General features: G+C 28.7%; 1 protein-coding gene across 4 annotated transcripts; it reads left to right on the forward strand.

The window, feature by feature from the left end:
- Positions 1-13,039: 13,039 nt before the first annotated feature.
- LOC140891285 (disease resistance protein RPM1-like) lies at positions 13,040-22,329 on the forward strand. Of its 4 annotated transcripts, none has more exons than XM_073299703.1 (3): positions 13,040-13,063; positions 18,786-18,865; positions 19,423-22,329. In XM_073299703.1, exon 3 carries the CDS (start codon positions 19,460-19,462, stop codon positions 21,692-21,694), a length of 2,235 nt encoding a protein of 744 aa, XP_073155804.1. In that variant the 5' UTR covers positions 13,040-13,063; positions 18,786-18,865; positions 19,423-19,459; the 3' UTR covers positions 21,695-22,329. The 4 variants fall into 4 exon arrangements, with proteins under 4 accessions (XP_073155804.1, XP_073155802.1, XP_073155803.1 ...); XM_073299701.1 differs by lacking the exon at positions 13,040-13,063 and adding an exon at positions 18,572-18,704; XM_073299702.1 differs by lacking the exon at positions 13,040-13,063 and having other exon boundaries at positions 18,715-18,865.
- The last annotated feature ends 414 nt before the right edge of the window (positions 22,330-22,743 follow it).

The following is a 22,743-nucleotide window of genomic DNA, read 5'->3' on the forward strand; positions in this document are numbered from 1 at the left end:
TCCTACCGCAACCGTCTAAACCCTTCAAGTTATCTACCGGAAGCTTGTCAACCGCCTTTGTCTCTCGACCGGTTGCAGTCACAAGCCTATCGACTGGTTATTCAAACCAGCAGAGGATAAATCTATCTATCGGTAGAATGCCAACTGCTTATCAAGATATCTCAAGACAAGTACTTATGACAAGACGTTCATTGCAAAATCTTTATCAAAAGCAGAACTGGCGTATCAGAAGATCTGTTGACTCTTGCATCGAGACAACAGGTTGCACTAAAATGGCAAAAACGCAGAATGGCTACAGATAAAGCATTCGACAGTTTATACCAGTTTTGGACCCTGGAAGTTGTCTGCATTTAAAGAAGTGTACGATCTTCATGCAGAATCATCAATGCATTTATGAAGCATTAAATGTGCATTCAATGCAGCATCAGAACGTTCAAAATAAAGACGTTGATGATTGACCTATATAAAGGGAAAATTGCTCAAGAAGTGAAGAGAAGACAAGCAACACGAAAAATCTCAATCAACTCAATCACTTGAATACTATCAGAAGTCCTCATCTGATATACTGAAGCAATACTTGAGCACACTTACAAGATCATTCACTTGCTGCTCAAATAAATCCTCGCCTACAGTTTACATATCTGATCTTCAAGGATCATCCTAGGGTTTTCAAGCCTCTCGACCGCTCTGCAGTTTGAGAAGCTCAACCGGACTGTACTCATTATTGAAGAGATTTGAAGCTACTCTGAAAGCTTCCACCAGTCTGATAAGAACTGAGAATCTTATCTGTGTAAATCTAGGAGTTTCGGATTAGGCATTGGATAAGTCCTAAGTCTGAAGTGGGTGTATTGCAAGACGTTGTAATAACCAAAGTCTTCTAGTGAATTCCTTCCTAAGTGGAAGAAGGGGAGACGTAGAAGGATTAAGCCTTCGAACTTCCATAAATCGTGCCTTAGTCTTTACTGATATTTATCTTACATATTGCTCATACATCGTGTTATAAACATTGCATCACTAAAACCTCTGAACTATTTCCGCACTATTTAAGTTGTTCAAACCGTTTTAGAAGTTGAGAAAACAGATTAAGTGAACTAAACTTCACTTGATCATTTTGAAAAGAAAGAAGAAAAGTTTCAGAGTGTATTCACCCCCCCCCCCCCCCTCTACCCTCTGAACCGATCCCAACACACTTCAAATTATGGAATAATGTATAAAAAATATCATGCCGTCATAAAAGGATATTGTGATGAAAATTGGATTTCTGACACGAAAGACTCCAAGTTTACTAGTGGATATGAGTTCACAATTGGTGGAGGAACGGTCTCATGGAGATCCTTGAAACAAACATGTATAGCTCGGTCGACTATGAAATCCGAGTTCATTGCATTAGATAAAGTTGGGGAAGAAGCCGAATGACTTCGAAACTTTTTAGAAGATATTCCTTGTTGGAATAAACCGGTGTCTTCCATTACAATTCATTGTGACAGTCAATCAGCAATAGGAAGAACACAAAGTAGTATGTACAATGGTAAATCTCGACACATTCGTCGGAGATGCAATACCATAAAACAATTGATCTCAAATGGGATTATTTCGGTTGATTATGTAAATTCAAACGAAAACCTTGCGGATCCGCTTACAAAGAGTATAAATATATATCAAATATACAAACTGCTAAGAGGAATGAGCTTAAAATCCACAAAATAAAATATTTATAGCGGTAACCCAACCTTAAGAATTGGAGATCCCAAAACCTTGGTTCAATGAGACAACTAAGTACTTAGAATCTTTACTCACTCATTCCTAAAACATCCAAGTAAACAATACCTGCAACATGCATGTGGTGAGATTAAGTTTTCTTTTAATGATTCATATACCTATAAGATAGAGTAACACATGATACTCTTGATAGGAGATCACCTATATAAGTGCAAAGTATTGACCGCTGTGATTGAAACACTTTTGAATCTATATGAGTATTTGTTTAAGGGAGATAAGTTGTGCATTCCTAGATCTTTTATTTGTGGATTACTCATGGCAGAGGTTTAATGGGACACTTCAGTGTGACTAAAACTTATGAAATATTACATGAACATTTTTATTGATCTCGCATGAAGCATTATGTTGAGAAAATATGTGATAGATGTGTGACTTGTAAGATTCATAATTTTCTAAATTTTAAGATTCATAATTTTAAATTAACATTCAAAATGATAATAATAATAATAATATGCATGGTTATAATCACAGATCATATAAATAAATATTTTTATAACACACACCGTTTTTCTTAAAAAATAATACTTAATTAACTATCTATTTTTATCAAAGGCCTTACTTTTGATCCAATACCATTACTTTACATACACAAGTATGAGAAATTAAAAAAACAAAAAACTTATACATAGTTAATTTGTTAAATGACAAATTACAAATACATCTAATTTACTTAAAAAAAATTTAGATATATTAATACATTCTAATGTTTTTAAAATAAATTTCTGGAAATATGATTTTCTAAAACAATATCATCTCCAAAATTATGAATATCAAATTATACTAGTAATTATATATGCAATGATATTTTAAATTATTAAATTCTAAAAATAATAAACAATGTTATTAGCCAATAAAAAGTGAGTAATATTAGGTTGATATAATTATATATTAATTAAGTTTGTATAATTATTATTTAAAATTTTGTTCTTCTTCGTATCTATACAAAAATATCAAGGTTTCAAAAATCTATTTTTTAATTCTAATCTTTTTTAATTGTTATCCCAAGTTTTAAATTTTTGTTTTTCTTCTATCAATTTTTTTTGTTTGAAAGGTTTTTCTTTTCAAAATTAGTAAGCCTTGTATTTTGAATTTATTTATATAAAAATTATGTCCTAGCCAATATTTAACTTTTACATTTATATTGTTGTATGTATTTACTTTTATATAAAATATTTTTTCTCATTTCAAAATTTATACATGATTGTAAATTACATGATATAAAATACATGAAAAATATATGATAATAAGATCATCAAGAAGAAGAAAAAATAACGAGTACTTGACTACCCAATCATGAAAAAGCATACATTTTTTTTCAAGATGGATAAATAACTTAGTAAAAATTAAAAAAAAAAAGCGTCTCTATGTATCGTCACTCAAGGATTGCAAATACCATGGCAAATAATCTTCGAAACTAGCTAATATATTCTATATCTATCTAAAAGAGTGAATAAAAGAACAAAATTTTACGATTGTGAATTATCGATTTTGCCCTTTTATTCTCTTGCCCATGTATTCCTAATAAATATACATAGGGATATAAAAGTAATATACAATACAAATAGTACATTTTGTGTAAGGACATATAAGTAAATTTTTATAGGACATTAATTAGTGCCTCATAATGGTTTCATATATCTTTTTATTAAGCCTTTATTATTGACATTTAATTGGTCAAAATGGTCTTCTACAACTAAAATATGAATAATATATACAAGGACATTTTTTTGATTGTGTGAATAAAATATTAGATCAATTATATAAAATGTTTTTTTTTTCAATTCAAAATTGATACATGATTGTAAATTACATGATATAATATACATTGAAAATATATGATCATAGGATCATCAAGATGAAGAAAAAATAACGAGTACTTGACTACCTAATCATGGAAAAACATATATTTATTTTCAAGATGGATAAATAATTTAGTGAAAATTAAAGAAAAAGTGTCCCTCTAAATTGTCACGGAAGGCTTGCAAATATCTTGGCAAAAAATCTTCGAAACTAGCTAAAACTTCAAAAGAGTAAATGATAACGAAGAAGAAACAAAAAGATTCACCAAAATCTATAAATAATAAATAAGAAGAGAAAATATCGAAACAACCAACACATGAAATCGTTGATATCGAAGATGACGAAAAACTGTTTGCATTTACTCAAAGAAGAAGACACAAAATAAAACAGAGGAATGGTATCGGATGTCCAAGTGGTTACGATAAAAAAAGAACAAAATTTGAATATTTAAATTATTTATCATTTGTAGTATGATGTGAACATTCAAATTAATCTGAGATACACAATTAATAATAAAATTAAAATTAAAGTTAAATTTTTTGAGTAGCTTAAAAAAATGAACTTGATTTTTGAATTCCAGAAAAGAACTATTTCTCAATCTTAATCCATATTTACAACCATAAAAATGTGTTTTAAAAAATATCGGAATAGAAAATATCATTATACATATTATTAGGACTAAATTTATGAAATTTAGATAACTCCTATATTTTGTAGGAAATTTTAACTGAATTTTAGTCAAACTAAAATATTATCATATATATTAAGGAGATGAATTTTAATTTCATAAAATAAATTCTAAAAAATGATTATAACTCTGAGTGATATGAACCACAAATTATAAATTGATTATGTTTAAATATTAGATCAATTATATTAGTAATTATATATACAAAGATATTTTAAATTATTAAATTCTAAAATAATAAACAATGCTATGTTTAAATAATAATAACAATAACCATAAAACGGGTTTAGAAGAAATGATATTTTAATAGTAAAAACAAGTGTCAATAAAAAAACAAAATTTAGAATAAGACCACCGTTACTTAACATGACGATTTCATTTAATTTGTTTTCATAGAAATTTATTCATGGTATGCAATTTATGAAGATGATAGTTTTTTTATTGTGTGAATGAAATATTAGATCAATTATATTAATAATTATATATACAATGATATTTTAAATTATTAAATTTCAAAAATAATAAACAATGTTATTTTTAAATAATATTAACAATAACCATAAAACAGGTTTAGAAGAAATGATATTTTAATAATAAAACAAGTATCAATAAAAAAATAAAATTTAGGACAAGACTCCGTTACTTAACATGACGATTTCATTTAATTTGTTTTCATAGAAATTTATTCATGATATGCAATTTATGAAGATCTTATTTTTTTATTGTGTGAATGAAATGTTAGATCAATTATATTAGTAATTATATATACAATGATATTTTAAATTATTAAATTCTAAAAATAATAAAGAATGCTATTAGCCAATAAAAAGTGAGTAATATTAGGTTGATATAACTATATATTAATTAAGTTTGTATAATTATTATTTAAAATTTTGTTCTTCTTCGTATCTATACAAAAATATCAAGGTTTCAAAAATATATTTTTTAATTCTAATCTTTTTTAAATTGTTATCAGAAGTTTTAAATTTTTGTTTTTCTTCTATCAATTTTTTTTGTTTGAAAGGTTTCTCTTTTCAAAATTAGTAAGCCTTGTATTTTGAATTTATTTATATAAAAATTATGTCCTAGCCAATATTTGACTTTTACATTTATATATCGTTGTATGTATTTACTTTTATATAAAATGTTTTTTTTTCGTTTCAAAATTTATACATGATTGTAAATTACATGATATAAAATACATGGAAAATATATGATAATAAGATCATAGAGCCGAAGAAAAAATAACGAGTACTTGACTACCCAATCATGAAAAAGCATACATTTTTTTTCAAGATAGATAAATAACTTAGTAAAAATTAAAAAAGAAGCGCCTCTCTGTATTGTCACGGAAGGATTGCAAATACCATGGCAAATAATCTTCGAAACTAGCTAAAACGTCAAGAGAGCAAATGACACCGAAGAAAAAAAAAAGATTCACCAAAAGCTATAAATAAGAAATAAGATGAGCGAATATCGAAACAACCAGCACATGAATTCATGATATCGAAGATGACGAAAAACTAACTGCGTTTACTCAAAGAAGAAAACACATAATAAAACAGAAGAATGGATCGGATGTCCAAGTGGTTACGATGAAAATGACAAAATTTGAATATTTAAGTTGTTTATCATTCGTAGTATGATTTGAACATTCAAATTAATTTGAGATACATATTAATAATAAAATTAAAATTAAAGTTAAAATTTTTTGAGTAGATTAAAAAAATGAACATGATTTTTTAATTCTAGAAAAGAACTATTTCTAAATCTTAATTCATATTTACAACTATAAAAAATGTGATTTAAAAAATATACGGATAGAAAACATCATCTTATATATTATTAGGACTAAATTTATTAAATTTAGGTAACACCTATATTTTGTAGAAAATTCTAATTTTTTTTTAATCAAACTAAATTATTAAAATTATTATCATATATATTAAGGAGATGAATTTTAATTTCAGGAAATAAATTCTAAAAAAATGTTTATAACTTTAAGTGATATGACCCACAAATTATAAATTAATTATGTGTACTCACGTGCGATGCACATGCTTTTTACTAGTATTAAAAAAAAACAAAACAAATTTTGATATGGTTATTCCGATTTTGATACAATTATTAAAATTAATAATATAAATATATTGTAAAATATAATATGTTTTTTTTACATGATTTCTTAGTAAAAACTTTAAAAATAAAGTTTAAATGACTTACATAAACAACAATCAAATAAAAATTACATAAACAAGATTCAATTAATCAACTATAAATTACATAAACGACAACAATGAATAAATAAACAACAATCAACTAAAAATTATTCAAAATGATTATTTATTCACTAAATATCATCTCATAACATATATAATATAAATATAAAATACAAATAAAATTATTAATTTAATTCAATTTCGATTTTTTCGGTCGGTTCTGTTTTGACATATATAATCCAAAATCAAACCAAATAAACTTTGATTTTAATATTTATATCTGAATTACAAAATACAATTTTCGGTTCTGTTCGGTCTTTGATCTTTTCGATTTGGATTTCCGGTTTTTTCGATTTTATTTTTATATTTAAATTGAAAAAAATATTTTAAGAATAAAATTAAAATTAAAGCTTCAAGATTAATTTGTGTACAATATTTTTTTTATTCTCTGTAATTTATTATTGATGTTTACAATTTTACTTGTAAAAAAATGTTTAATATTTTAAAAAATAATTATATATATTACATATTTATATTTGATGATGATAGGGAAAACTGCAATTTTGGCCCTTTATGTTTGTCATTTTGCGATTTTGGTCCTCTATATTTTTATATTTCAATTTTAGTCATGTATGTTTTGATTTTTGGAAATTTCAGTACTTTTTATTCGAAATTGCTTTCGTGGCACTATACAAGTCAGCTCCACATCAGCACTGCATTGGTGCCAAATCAGCATCACATCAGAAAAAAGACTAAAATTGCCAAAAAAAATAAAGATAGCGGACTAAAACTAAAATCTAAAAATATAGAGGACCAAAATCGCAAAGTGACAAACATACAGGACTAAAAAAGCAATTTTTCCTATTTGATATTAATAAAAAAAGGTTTGAATTAGGCTCGATAAGAGTATATTTGAGTTCCAGCTCGATTCAAAATTCGATAATTTCAAATATTTTGGCTCGAGCTTGGCTCGAAACATTCGAACCTATTCATGAATTATTGCTCGGATATTATGGTTCTAAAAACTCGAAATGTTCGAAAAAATTCAAAATTTATTTATACTTATCATACAATTATATTAATTAAATATTAAGGCACGCGAACTATTCGCGAACTATCGAACATAATAATTTTGGCTCAAGCTCGGCTCGAAAAAAAGTTCGAACATGTTTGAATTCGGCTCGAGTTTGATAAGCTCAAATACGAATCAAATATTTATCGAGTGGGATCGTAAAGCTCACGAATTAGCTCGATTTGTTTGCACCCCTAGACTCGTATATATCATATACATGTATATCCGTATCTATTTAATTAGATATGTATTGGTTTAACCGTGTGTCTTATTCTATTCATTCGGGGTTAACACTTGAATTGGCTTGAGTTATTTCCAACACTCGTGTGCTCTTAAATTCAAATATATATTTAATATCACTTATAAATCCGATATTTTCTAATACATATTTTTAAACACACGTTTAAACTAATTATTTTAAATTCCTCAGTTTAAAATAATTATCTCTAATTAATTCCAAATAAAATATAACTAACACGGGTCTTACAGCTCTGTTGCTCGATCCTCTACGAAAGGTGAGTATCGTCCTGTCACCTCTGCTGCTGTTATGGTGCAATGGGTTGACTCTCTTCTTGCTGAACTTGGTGTTGTTCGTGCGTCCTCTCAGGTTCCTATCTATTGTGACAACATTGGTGCTACCTATTTATGTGCGAATCATGTGTTCCATTCTCGCATGAAGCACATTTCTTTGGATTATTATGTTGTAGGTGAGCTGGTTTAGAGCCACAAAGTTCGTGTTTCTCATGTCTCGTCCTCTGACCAGTTGGTCGATGCCTTAACAAAGTCGTTCTCTGGTTCAGGTCTTCGTCTCCTATGTTTCAAGATTGATGTCTCTATGAGTCCGACATCTTGAGGTTATTGGAATATATTGTATATTTATTGTATGTTATATTTCTTTTTATCTTGTAATCTTTTATTTTTTGTAATTTTTTTTTCTTTAACCCTTATTGTTGTATATAAACATTTTATATAATTATTCTTGAGATATATATCATTCTCTCGTTACTTTCTACAAAGTTATAGAATCAAATGATCTATAATCTTAAAAGCTAAGAGACAAAGTTGAGGATTTATTTCTGAAAATTTTATTCTATTTATAATAATAATTATGAGTTGAGTCGAATCGTAATTGACTAAGAATTTACATATTTTTGTAATTATTAATTGTACGATGGAGGAGACCGACGAGGACGCTAAGAAATACCGAATACGTGGTGCTCTGAACAAGGAGAATCACTACTGGATTACAATTTCAAGGAAGTTGAGCATAGTTTGGGACTTTGTCTACCGATTCAACCCATGATGTAATAGGTCCGTCCATCAACAACCATTGTTTGACGGATGGAGGGCGAGTTAGTCCACCATTTTGATGGGCTAGAAATTCTCGACCCAACCAAACTCAAAATGGATTACGAGTTAGAATGGGCCCATAGATTGACTCATCACAAATAAAAATAAATAAATAAAATAAAAAACCAGGTATCATTAATTATAAATTTCATTTCATTCATAAATATAAATATTAATAGAAACATATTAATAAAATTTTTAAGTATTGATTGCACACGTTTAAATTTTATATAAATCAATTAATAAAAAAAAAAATTATGACTTTCATTAAAAAATTATAGAGTTATTTGCACCAACCATCCCTGTGAAATATTGAAAATGCACACTTCTCCCCTGTGAAATTTTAATAGGCATCTTCAACTCTGACCTTTTAAAAAATTAGCACACTTGCCCTTCAGATGAGTGATTGTTGCGCACGTGCCGCTCATGCGACTGGACAAAGATTTTGATAATTTTTTTGCACCAAATACCCCTGTAAAATATTAAAAATGCATATTTGACCCATGTGAAAATAATTTTTAAATCTATTCAACCCATAATACAAAATTTTTAATAAAATCCAATTATAAATATTTAGAAAACATTTTTTGTTTTATTATTTTTTATTTTAAATGTATTATCATTAATTAATTATTTTCTAAAAAACATTATTACTTTATCATGTTATCATTATTTTATTAAATTCACTTCGTATTTCCAATTTTTACATTAAACATGCATTCATAAATAAGTATTTAAATAATTTCAATTAACAAAATATTGAACTAAACTGATAAGTTCTAACATATTATTTTTTTAACTTAGAACTATATATTATTGAACCAAAATTTAAATTTTTTGAGAATATGCATTGTACAATTTGTAATAAATAAAAAAAAATAACATGCTTATATAATTCTAAATCGAAAAATTAACATTCATGAACTTATCATTTGGTTCAATATTTTGGTATTTTTAGATATTTATCCTTATTTATGAATCATGTTTAATAAAGAAGTTGAAAACACGAAGTGATTTGATAAAATAATGATAACGAGATAAAATATTTTTTTAAAAATAAATTAATTAAAAAGTATAAATTTAAAACTAAAAATAAAAATATATAAAATTAAAAATTTTTGGTACTTATCATTCGCTTTTCATCTTGATTTAATATTTTGGTACTTTTAGGTATTTAAATCTCGTGTATGAATGAATTTTTAATGGAGAAGTTAGAAACAAGAAGAAAATTTAATAAAATAATGATAATAAGATAAAATAATAATATTTTTTAAAAAACAATTATATAATCATAATAAATTTAAAATTAAAAATAAAATTAATAAAACAAAAAATATTTGCTAAATATTTTATAATTAAATTTTAATAAAAATTGTGTATTATGGGTTGAATATATTTAAAAATTATTTTTACAGGGGTCAAATATGCATTTTTAATATTTCACAGGTGTATTTGGTGCAAAAAAAAATCAAAATCTTTGTCCAGTCGCATGAAGGGCGCGTGCGCAACAATCACTCATCTGAAGGGGCGAGTGTGCTAATTTTTTAAAAGTTCGGGATTGAAGATGCATATTAAAATTTCACATGGGAGAAATATGCATTTTCAATATTTCACGGTAGCGTGGTTGATGCAAATAACTCAAAAATTATATATATTGGTGAGAAGGAAAAAAAAAATTCTCCTAGGTCCTAACCCGCGGCCAACTCAAGTCCGTCTAGGCCTTCTAAAGTGATTCTTGTCTTTTCTTGACATGTCCCTATCCAATAATTCATAAACAGCTGGCGAATATCAAATGAATTTATTTTTTCTATTTTTACTTTTATATGAAATAATAATTGTGATCGGATGATGGTTAGTGGTGGAAATAAATTGGAATAGTTGCAATAAATTTTGGGGCGATCTGACATGTACAATGAGGGTTACACGTTGGGTTATACATTACACTTGAAATTACATGATTATCCCTGGGCTTTATTTCAAATAAAGTCCAGGGATAATTATGTAATTTCAAATGTAATGTGCAACCCAACGTGTAACTTTCAGTGTACATGTAATATTACCTTAAATTTTATACGAATGAAAAGCTAGTTTTTCCACTCGAAAATATAATCTTGATCAGTTTTTTTGTTTTTGTTTTAAAAATTATCTTTGGTCATTTTTCATTCATGATCTTCTCATCAGTTGATGAGATGTTCGCAAGGGTAATATCTATATATTAAATCTAATGATTCAATTTGAATTTGAGTGTGTCCATATATTTATATGAATTTCACGGGTCTAAATCAATTCTTGGTAGTTGGATTCAATACTAAGGTACTACCTTATACTAGTGTGAAGTGTGAAGTGTGAAGTGTGAAGTGTGAAGTGTGAACCCTTCTCATCATGTACGAATAATTACTCTAAAATGTGGGATCACAATTTTAAAATTTATATATATATACATAAAAATATAATTAAAAAATGTAAAAAAAAAAAAACAAAGATTAAACTTTTGTTCCGTATGTATAATACACATGCAATAAATTAATTTGAGCATCACTTGGAGTGTCCAAGTTAGTGTAATTAATAGGGGTGTCAAGTCGGATTGACGAAAATAATTCTAAAAATTTCTTCAATCCGAACTCGATCTGAACCCGAATCAACCCGAAAATGCCCAACCCGAACCCGAACCCGACCAACCCGAACCAACCCGATTTTTTTAACAAAATTATTAAATAAAAATTCAAAAAACACAAAAATAATAATAATATTTAATTTAAAACACATAATAACAAAATCTAAACTTATATATAATTTAAATTTGAACTTTTAGTTATAAAAAATTTAAAGTATACTTAATAGTTAATACAAAAAAAAAAAAATTTAAAAAAAAAAATTGTACAAAATAAACATTAAATTTAGAAATCTATTATATCAATATATAATAATTTTTTTTCAAGCATACAACGTATAAAATTGTAGTAAATCTATCTTAATTTTATATAAAAATAATAATAATTAAAAGTTTCGGGTTATTTCGGGTCAACCCTAACCCAACTCAAACCCGATTAATTTTTTCGATTTAGCTTTTGGGTCAATCTGATTCGACCCAAACCCAAGAACCCCCAACCCTAACCTGATATTTTTTGGGTTGGGTCGTGTCTAGGGGTGTCAAAATGCAACACGACCCGTCAACCCGACACGAACCAACACGAAAAAAAATCAGGTTTGGGTTGGGGTTTTTCGGGTTCGGGTTGGGTGGGTTCGGGTTAGTGCTAGGTTAGGCGGGTTCGGGTTGGGTTGCGGGTTGACCCGATTTTTTTTTTGTGGAAAATATTACATATATTTTAATATATTGTATGTTTGAACAAAATTTATTGTACATTTATATGATAAATTTTTATCACTTAATATTTATTTTGTACATTTTTTTATTTTTTAAACAATTGTTTATTTGATTTAGTAAATATAATTTTAATTTTTTACAATTAAACTTTCAAATTTAAATCGGAGATTTTGTCATTATGTGTTTAAATTTAAATATTATTATTATTTTTTATTTTTTAATTATTTTCATTAAATTTTAAAAAAAATTTAAAAATAAATAAAATTCGGGTTAGGCGGGTTGAGTCGGGTTAGACGGGTTCGTGTTCGGGTAGGGGGTTTTCGGGTTGCTTCGGGTTCGGGTTGATAAAAAAATTTGCGGGTTAACCCGAAACCCGACCCACCCGACCCGATTGACACCTCTAGTCGTGTCGGGTTGACGGGTTGGGTTGAGTTTTGACATCCCTAATGTAATAGATAAATTATAAGTTTGTAAGCTATTGTGTTAATTTGAAACTTACTTACACACAAAAAAATAACTATTATGGGTTTCAACGTCATAAAAAAATAAATAATTTGAGTAGTTGGGGTCGTTTTTTGATAAGTCACAAAAAATAAATAAATAATTTGAGTGGTTGACCGGTTGGGTTTTGGTCGTTCTCTGATAAGTCACAATCTAGACTGTTTGTAAAGAGCACACCAATAATTCAACAAATACAGCTTGCAACATTAATTGCGATATTTTTTTCTTTTTTTATGTGGATGAAATAAAAAATTGCAATTCAGTAGTGCTGCGAGTCTCCGATCAATTACTCCCATAGGCTATCTCATCGATGTGCTTCTTAAACTTATGTATGTATGTTTGCGCATGTATAAAATATTTGTTAATACAAGAATAATATTTAATTTATTGTTCTTTCTCCAAATGATCAGCAAGAACCAGATCTGTGTATATACTTTGATCACGAATCCTCTTTTTGGCCGAAAAATTAAATGTACATCTGATCATCCAGGTAAGTTTTCTAGTTCATTTAATAAAATGAGATTATTAAATGATTAATATATAAATGATAAAAAAAAATTATTGATATAGTAATGTAATATAAAGTGATAAAATAATATTGTGTTTGGTATGAGTTTTTATAGTGAGATAAAAAAAAAAATTTATTTTTGAAAAAAAACTGACCTTGATCTATATTAATATTATATTTTTTAAATTGAGTAAAAATAGGATTTTTTTTTTTTTTTATTTGTGGGGTGTAGAGAAAAGGCAGAATGAGAAACAACGAGTGTGATTTAATTGACAAAAAAAAATAAAAACAATATAGAAGCTACATGAATACAAATGAAAATATACTGTAACATGACCAAAAACAAAAAAAAGAGGAGTTATAAGACTGAAAATACAAATTTATCATTAATAGAACAAAAAACGAAACATTTATACAAATAAAAATATCAAAATTGTATTTTTTTCGTTATTTTATATGATTTTTTGTTGAAAAATGTATTCTTATTTATATTTTAATAATTTATAATAAAAATTATATTTAAAAAAATATAATTAAAGAGTTAAAATAATAAATAACTTAGTAGTTTAGTAATTTTTTAATATAATAGTTTAGTAATTTAATGATTAAATTATTTATTTAATTATCATTAATTTTAGTTTGAATCATTATATTTTCAAATATCAATAATAAGACGGACATGTGAAAACTTGTTAATGATTATTATATTATTTCAGTTGATTTTCATAATTAATAATTCAAATATGACTTTTATCATGAGGCCGTGAAAATCTAACTAAATATAATTATTATAAAAAATAATAAATATATATTATAAAAACAAAGTGACATCACGTGCATCGCACGTGCATTTTACTAGTACATAAAAATATAATAAAAAATTGTAAAAAAAAATCAAAGATTCCTTAAACTTTTGTTCCGTATGTATAATACACATGCAATAAATTAATTTGAGCATCACTTGGAGTGTCCAAGTTAGTGTAATTAATAGGGGTGTTAATTCAGGTGGGCCCGGTAGGTTCGGGTAGGGTTGACGAAAATAATTCTAAAAATTTCTTCAATTCGAACTCGACCCGAACCCGAATCAACCCAAAAATGCCCAACCCAAACCCGAACCCGAACCCGACCAACCCGAACCAACCCGATTTTTTTAAAACAAAATTATTAAATAAAAATTCAAAAAACACAAAAATAATAATAATATTTAATTTAAAACACATAATAACAAAATCTAAACTTATATATAATTTAAATTTGAACTTTTAGTTATAACAAATTTAAAGTATACTTAATATTTAATACAAAAAATAAAAAAATATTTTAAAAAATAAAAATTGTACAAAATAAACATTAAATTTAGAAAATATATTATATCAATATATAATAATTTTTTTTCAAGCATACAACGTATAAAAATGTAGTAAATCTATCTTAATTTTATATAAAAATAATAATAATTAAAAGTTTCGGGTTATTTCGGGTCAACCCGGATTGATCCTAACCCAACCGAAACCCGATTAATTTTTTCGGTTTAGTTTTTGGGTCAATCCGATTCGACCCAAACCCAAGAACCCCCAACCCTAACCTGATATTTTTCGGGTTGAATCGTGTCTAGGGGTGTCGAAATGCAACACGGCCCGTCAACCCGACACGAACCAACACGAAAAAAATCAGGTTTGGGTTGGGGTTTTTCGGGCTCGGGTTGAGTGGGTTCGGGTTAGTGCTAGGTTAGGCGGGTTCGGGTTGGGTCGCGGGTTGGCCCGAATTTTTTTTTTTTTGGAAAATATTACATATATTTTTATATATAGTTTATTTGAACAAAATTTATTGTATATTTATATGATAAATTTTTATCATTTAATATTTATTTTGTACATTTTTTTATTTTTTAAACAATTGTTTATTTGATTTAGTAAATATAATTTTAATTTTTTACAATTAAACTTTCAAATTTAAATCGGAGATTTTGTCATTATGTATTTAAATTTAAATATTATTATTATTATTTTTATTTTTTCGAATTATTTTCATTAATTTTTTTAAAAAAATTAAAAAAATAAATAAAATTCGGGTTAGGCTGATTAGGCGGGTTGAGTCGGGTTAGGCGGGTTCGTGTTCGGGTTGGGGTTTTTCAATTTGCTTCGGGTTCGGGTTGAAAAAAAAAATTGCGGGTTAACCCGAAACCCGACCCACCCGACCCGATTGACACCCCTAGTCGTGTCGGGTTGACGGATTGGGTTGAATTTTGACACCCCTAATGTAATAGGTGAATTATACGTTTGTAAACTATTGTGTTAATTCGAGACTTACGTTCACACAAAAAAATAACGATTATGGGTTTCAACGTCATAAAAAAATAAATAATTTGAGTAGTTGGTAGGTCGTTTTTTGATAAGTCACAAAAAAATAAATAAATAATTTGAGTGGTTGACCGGTTGGATTTTGGTCGTTCTCTGATAAGTCACAATCTAGACTGTTGGTAAAGAGCACACCAATAATTCAACAAATACAGCTTGCAACATTAATTGCGATATTTTTTCTCTTTTTATGTGGATGAAATAAAAAATTGCAATTCAGTAGTGCTGCGAGTCTCCGATCAATTACTCCCATAGGCTATCTCATCGATGTGCTTCTTCAACTTATGTATGTATGTTTGCGCATGTATAAAATATTTGTTAATATAAGAATAATATTTAATTTATTGTTCTTTCTCCAAATGATCAGCAAGAACCAGATCTGTGTATATACTTTGATCACGAATCCTCTTTTTGGCCGAAAAATTAAATGTACATCTGATCATCCAGGTAAGTTTTCTAGTTCATTTAATAAAATGAGATTATTAAATGATTAATATATAAATGATAAAAAAAAATTATTGATATAGTAATGTAATATAAAGTGATAAAATAATATTGTGTTTGGTATGAGTTTTTATAGTGAGATAAAAAAAAAATTTATTTTTGAAAAAAAACTGACCTTGATCTATATTAATATTATATTTTTTAAATTGAGTAGAAATAGGCTTTTTTTTTTTTTTATTTGTGGGGTGTAGAGAAAAGGCAGAATGAGAAACAACGAGTGTGATTTAATTGACAAAAAAAATAAAAACATTATAGAAGCTACATGAATACAAATGAAAATATACTGTAACATGACCAAAAACAAAAAAAAGAGGAGTTATAAGACTGAAAATACAAATTTATCATTAATAGAACAAAAAACGAAACATTTATACAAATAAAAATATCAAAATTGTATTTTTTTCGTTATTTTATATGATTTTTTGTTGAAAAATGTATTCTTATTTATATTTTAATAATTTATAATAAAAATTATATTTAAAAAAATATAATTAAAGAGTTAAAATAATAAATAACTTAGTAGTTTAGTAATTTTTTAATATAATAGTTTAGTAATTTAATGATTAAATTATTTATTTAATTATCATTAATTTTAGTTTGAATCATTATATTTTCAAATATCAATAATAAGACGGACATGTGAAAACTTGTTAATAATTATTATATTATTTCAGTTGATTTTCATAATTAATAATTCAAATATGACTTTTATCATGAGGCCGTGAAAATCTAACTAAATATAATTATTATAAAAAATAATAAATATATATTATAAAAACAAAGTGACATCACGTGCATCGCACGTGCATTTTACTAGTACATAAAAATATAATAAAAAATTATAAAAAAAAATCTAAGATTCCTTAAACTTTTGTTCCGTATGTATAATACACATGCAATAAATTAATTTGAGCATCACTTGGAGTGTCCAAGTTAGTGTAATTAATAGGGGTGTTAATTCAGGTGGGCCCGGTAGGTTTGACGAAAATAATTCTAAAAATTTCTTCAATTCGAACTCGACCCGAACCCGAATCAACCCAAAAATGCCCAACCCAAACCACCCAAACCCGAACCCGAACCCGACCAACCCGAACCAACCCGATTTTTTTAAAACAAAATTATTAAATAAAAATTCAAAAAACACAAAAATAATAATAATATTTAATTTAAAACACATAATAACAAAATCTAAACTTATATATAATTTAAATTTGAACTTTTAGTTATAACAAATTTAAAGTATACTTAATATTTAATACAAAAAATAAAAAAATATTTTAAAAAATAAAAATTGTACAAAATAAACATTAAATTTAGAAAATATATTATATCAATATATAATAATTTTTTTTCAAGCATACAACGTATAAAAATGTAGTAAATCTATCTTAATTTTATATAAAAATAATAATAATTAAAAGTTTCGGGTTATTTCGGGTCAACCCGGATTGATCCTAACCCAACCGAAACCCGATTAATTTTTTCGGTTTAGTTTTTGGGTCAATCCGATTCGACCCAAACCCAAAAACCCCCAACCCTAACCTGATATTTTTCGGGTTGAATCGTGTCTAGGGGTGTCAAAATGCAACACGGCCCGTCAACCCGACACGAACCAATACGAAAAAAATCAGGTTTGGGTTGGGGTTTTTCGGGTTCGGGTTGAGTGGGTTCGGGTTAGTGCTAGGTTAGGCGGGTTCGGGTTGGGTCGCGGGTTGGCACGAATTTTTTTTTTTTTGGAAAATATTACATATATTTTTATATATAGTTTGTTTGAACAAAATTTATTGTATATTTATATGATAAATTTTTATCATTTAATATTTATTTTGTACATTTTTTTATTTTTTAAACAATTGTTTATTTGATTTAGTAAATATAATTTTAATTTTTTACAATTAAACTTTCAAATTTAAATCAGAGATTTTGTCATTATGTATTTAAATTTAAATATTATTATTATTATTTTTATTTTTTCGAATTATTTTCATTAATTTTTTCAAAAAAATTAAAAAAATAAATAAAATTCGGGTTAGGCGGATTAGGCGGGTTGAGTCGGGTTAGGCGGGTTCGTGTTCGGGTTGGGGGTTTTCAGGTTGCTTCGGGTTCGGGTTGAAAAAAAAAAATTGCGGGTTAACCCGAAACCCGACCCACCCGACCCGATTGACACCCCTAGTCGTGTCGGGTTGACGGATTGGGTTGAATTTTGACACCCCTAATGTAATAGGTGAATTATACGTTTGTAAACTATTGTGTTAATTCGAGACTTACGTTCACACAAAAAAATAACGATTATGGGTTTCAACGTCATAAAAAAATAAATAATTTGAGTAGTTGGTAGGTCGTTTTTTGATAAGTCACAAAAAAATAAATAAATAATTTGAGTGGTTGACCGGTTGGGTTTTGGTCGTTCTCTGATAAGTCACAATCTAGACTGTTGGTAAAGAGCACACCAATAATTCAACAAATACAGCTTGCAACATTAATTGCGATATTTTTTCTCTTTTTATGTGGATGAAATAAAAAATTGCAATTCAGTAGTGCTGCGAGTCTCCGATCAATTACTCCCATAGGCTATCTCATCGATGTGCTTCTTCAACTTATGTATGTATGTTTGCGCATGTATAAAATATTTGTTAATATAAGAATAATATTTAATTTATTGTTCTTTCTCCAAATGATCAGCAAGAACCAGATCTGTGTATATACTTTGATCACGAATCCTCTTTTTGGCCGAAAAATTAAATGTACATCTGATCATCCAGGTAAGTTTTCTAGTTCATTTAATAAAATGAGATTATTAAATGATAAATATATAAATGATAAAAAAAAATTATTGATATAGTAATGTAATATAAAGTGATAAAATAATATTGTGTTTGGTATGATTTTTTATAGTGAGATAAAAAAAATATTTTTATTTTTGAAAAAAAACTGACCTTGATCTATATTAATATTATATTTTTTAAATTGAGTAGAGAAAAGGCAGAATGAGAATCAACGAGTGTGATTGCATAATCGATAGTTAGTACAAGGGAATAAGGTAGGTTTATTTTCCTCCAATTAATATGGGTTTGTCTTAGGCGAATGAATTGAGCATAAATGTTAAAAATCCAATTTTGGCTAATACAATCAAGAAATCTCAACCTCCATTGATACTCAATCTAGCTCGATCTCGTTCACGACTTGAAGTAGAGTAGTACTTGAAGTAAAGTAGAGCACTCATTTTGACGTAAAGGTCGCATCTTTTTAAAAACTGAATTTCTAGTTCTAGAATAGATATTAATTGAGAATATTTCCTTGTAATCTTTATATTTTGCAGCATAACAATATTTTGAAAGGACTCGAAGAAGCAAAAAATGGCAGAGAGTGCAGTATCTTTTCTCTTGGATCAGCTTACTGTGTTGCTCTTAGAGGAGCGAAAATTGCTTGGAGGGATTGGAAATAATGCAGTCTACATTCGAGATGAATTGGGACACATGAGGGCCTTCCTTCGAGCTGCTGATGCAAAAGAAGAAAGCGATGAGCTACTCAAAGAATGGGTCAAGCAAGTGCGTGAAATCACTTACGACACTGAAGATGTTCTTGCCATGTACATGCTCCGATTTTCCTATCAACGTCGTGACACGAGTTGGTTGAATCGGTACATAAAAAAGATGTATTGCTCGATGAAAAATTTGAGATCCCGCCATCGAATTGCTTCTGAATTCCAAATTATCAAGTTGAGACTGGAAAATGTTTCCAAGAGTCGCGAGAGATTCAAAGACGTGTACAATGATATGAATGAACGATCAAGCAATAAAACATATGACACTCGAGGTGATGCGCTTCTATTGGAAGAAGCAGAGGTCGTGGGCATCGAAAAGCCAAAGAAACAACTTTTAGATTGGCTTATGCAGAGTGATGATGATGGGCTTAAGGTCATTTCAGTGGTAGGCATGGGTGGTTTGGGTAAAACAACCCTTGTTAAAAAGATCTACGATGATGCATCGGTGAAGGCCAATTTCAATAGCCATGTGTGGATTACTGTTTCAGAAAACTTCAACTTGGAGCATCTTTTGCGAGAAATGATTAAAGATCTTGCTAATGAAATCAACCTTCCACGGCCTCAAATTCTGGAAGCAATGACTGGTGCCAAAATGAAAGAGTATGTTCATGAGTTTCTCAAGGATAAAACTTACTTGATTGTCCTTGATGATGTTTGGAAAGTCGGTGCATGGGAATCCATTAGACGCGCATTTCCAAGAACGAGTGCTCGTGGACGCATCATCATCACCACACGTTTGGAAGAAGTAGGCAATGTTGCCTGTTGCGAGAAAAATGATCATCTGTATCATTTAAATTGTTTGGCTCCTGAAAAATCGGAAGAGTTGTTTTACAGAAAGGCATTTCCGCGTAATTCATGTCCCCTGTATTTAACTGAAATCTCAAGAAGTATTTTACGAAGATGTGAGGGCTTGCCGCTTGCAATTGTAGTTATTGGCGGCCTCTTAGCAACCAAAGACAACAATCTTGAAGATTGGAAAATGTTTGAGCGTAAGATTGGTGTCGAATCACAAGAGGACTCTCTCAAAGGAATGAACAAATTGCTGTCTCTTAGCTATTACGACCTGCCCTACTATCTCAAAGCTTGCTTCTTATATTTGAGCATTTTTCCAGAAGATGAATTGCTCTTAAAGTGGAAAATAATTCGACTATGGATAACAGAAGGTTTCGTGGTGGCAAAAGAGGGAAATACACCAGAAGAAGTGGCAGAGTCCTACCTTAACGAGCTTCTCAACAGAAGTCTAATCCAGGTAGCAGATACATATCAAGATGGAAGGCCAAGAAAGTTTCGTATCCATGACATTCTACGAAACTTCATCATTTCAAAATCAAAAGAACAAAATCTTCTCACAGTAGCCTGTGGAGAAGAAATGAGCTGTCCTGATAAGATCCGACGCATGGCAATTAGTACTTCAACAAAGGAAAGCTGCAACTTTAAGTATCTTCGCTCTTTGTTTTGGTTGGAGTACTTTGCAGATTCAGAATCTGGAATGATGATGTTCCAAAAGGTTTTGGGGGGTCGTTGTAGACTATTGAAAATTTTAGATATAAGAGGAGCTCCAATAGAAAGCATCCCAACTGAAGTGTTCCAACTCTATTACCTCACATATCTCGGCTTAAGGAGGACAAACATCAAACTCATTCCAAAATCAATCGGAAATCTTGAAAACTTAGAGACCTTAGATCTCAAGAAATCCAAAGTGACCGAATTGCCCATTGAGATTCTGAAACTTCACAAGCTTCGCCATCTACTTGTATACACATACGGAGATATAAAAACTTTTCATTCTATTGCAAGAACCTTGAAGGCTCCGTATTCAATAGGATGCAACTTGACATGCTTACAAAAGCTTTGTTTTATAGATGCAGATGAAGCAGCAGATGGCATAAAAATAGTGCGGGAAATAGGGAAGCTAACTCAACTGCCAAGATTAGGCATTACAAAGCTGAGAAGAGAAGACGGAAAGGATCTTTGCTCCTCATTAGGGAAACTTACCAAACTGCGCACATTACTCTTTATCTTCTTCTTCGCCTTTGCCATTTCTTAGTAAAGTCATTCTGAGGGGACGTATGGAGAAGTTTCCTCAATGGGTGTATTCCCTTGAAGGGCTCACGGAACTACACTTGAGCTGGAGCAGATTAAGAGAGGATCCATTACAACACCTGGGAGATTTGCCCAATCTGTTATTCCTATACATGGGCCAACTTTCATATGAAGGTGAAGAATTAATTTTCAAGGACAGAAAATTTCAGAACCTCAAGACTCTGCATCTTCGGGAACTAAGAAGATTGACAAGTGTGAGAGTGGAGAAGGGTTGCATGCCTCATCTGGTAAAAATGACACTTCGGGATTGTAAACTAATGGAGGAGTTGCCAGAGGGCATCGACCATCTAACCAATCTCAAGGATGTGTTGCTCATTGAAATGTCGGAGAAATTCATTAGGAGAGTTGCCATGCAGAAACGTGCAGGAGGGCTTGCGCATTATTTGGGGAACTCTTTATTTCAACCTACCTTTATATATAAATGGACACGATGGCTGCCGTAGATAATTTAAGATCATTTCAACCTACCTTTATATATAAAACCTACCTGTATAAAAAGTGTCTTTATTGTTCATCCAACTGTGAAAATTAATCAATATATGTGGGGTCTGGATAAATCTCTAGATATTGTTTGGGGAACTCTTAAGTAAGATCTTATTTACCCATAATTGGATGGGTAAGTCGTATGTTTAATACACTTTGATCCCATTATTAATGTCATTATTTGAATAATAAAGACTTGTAATTAATGTGTCTATCATGATATATATATATATATATATATATATATATATATATACTAGGAAAGTGCACGTGCGATGCAGCACGTGATAAACCTAAAATTATATGTATGTTTATTAATATATATAATAAACATTAAAGATATATGATGGACAATGGTCATAGACATTATTTTCAAATTAAACAAAAGTATATAACACCAATAACTTAAAAATCATAATGTTCATTATGGGTACTTTGTTAAGTTTCAAAATTAAAAATATGCAGAAAGGGGTTGAGCGTAAGCTAGCGCATGTTTCTCAAGTTAGGGTA

This window comes from Henckelia pumila, chromosome 3 (assembly GCF_033568475.1).
Source record: "Henckelia pumila isolate YLH828 chromosome 3, ASM3356847v2, whole genome shotgun sequence".
In the NCBI taxonomy this organism is placed as follows: domain Eukaryota; kingdom Viridiplantae; phylum Streptophyta; class Magnoliopsida; order Lamiales; family Gesneriaceae; genus Henckelia; species Henckelia pumila.

Excerpts from the sequence above, each read along its gene's own strand:
- LOC140891285 (XM_073299703.1), top strand. The coding sequence starts at position 19,460 with ATGGCAGAGAGTGCAGTATCTTTTCTCTTGGATCAGCTTACTGTGTTG.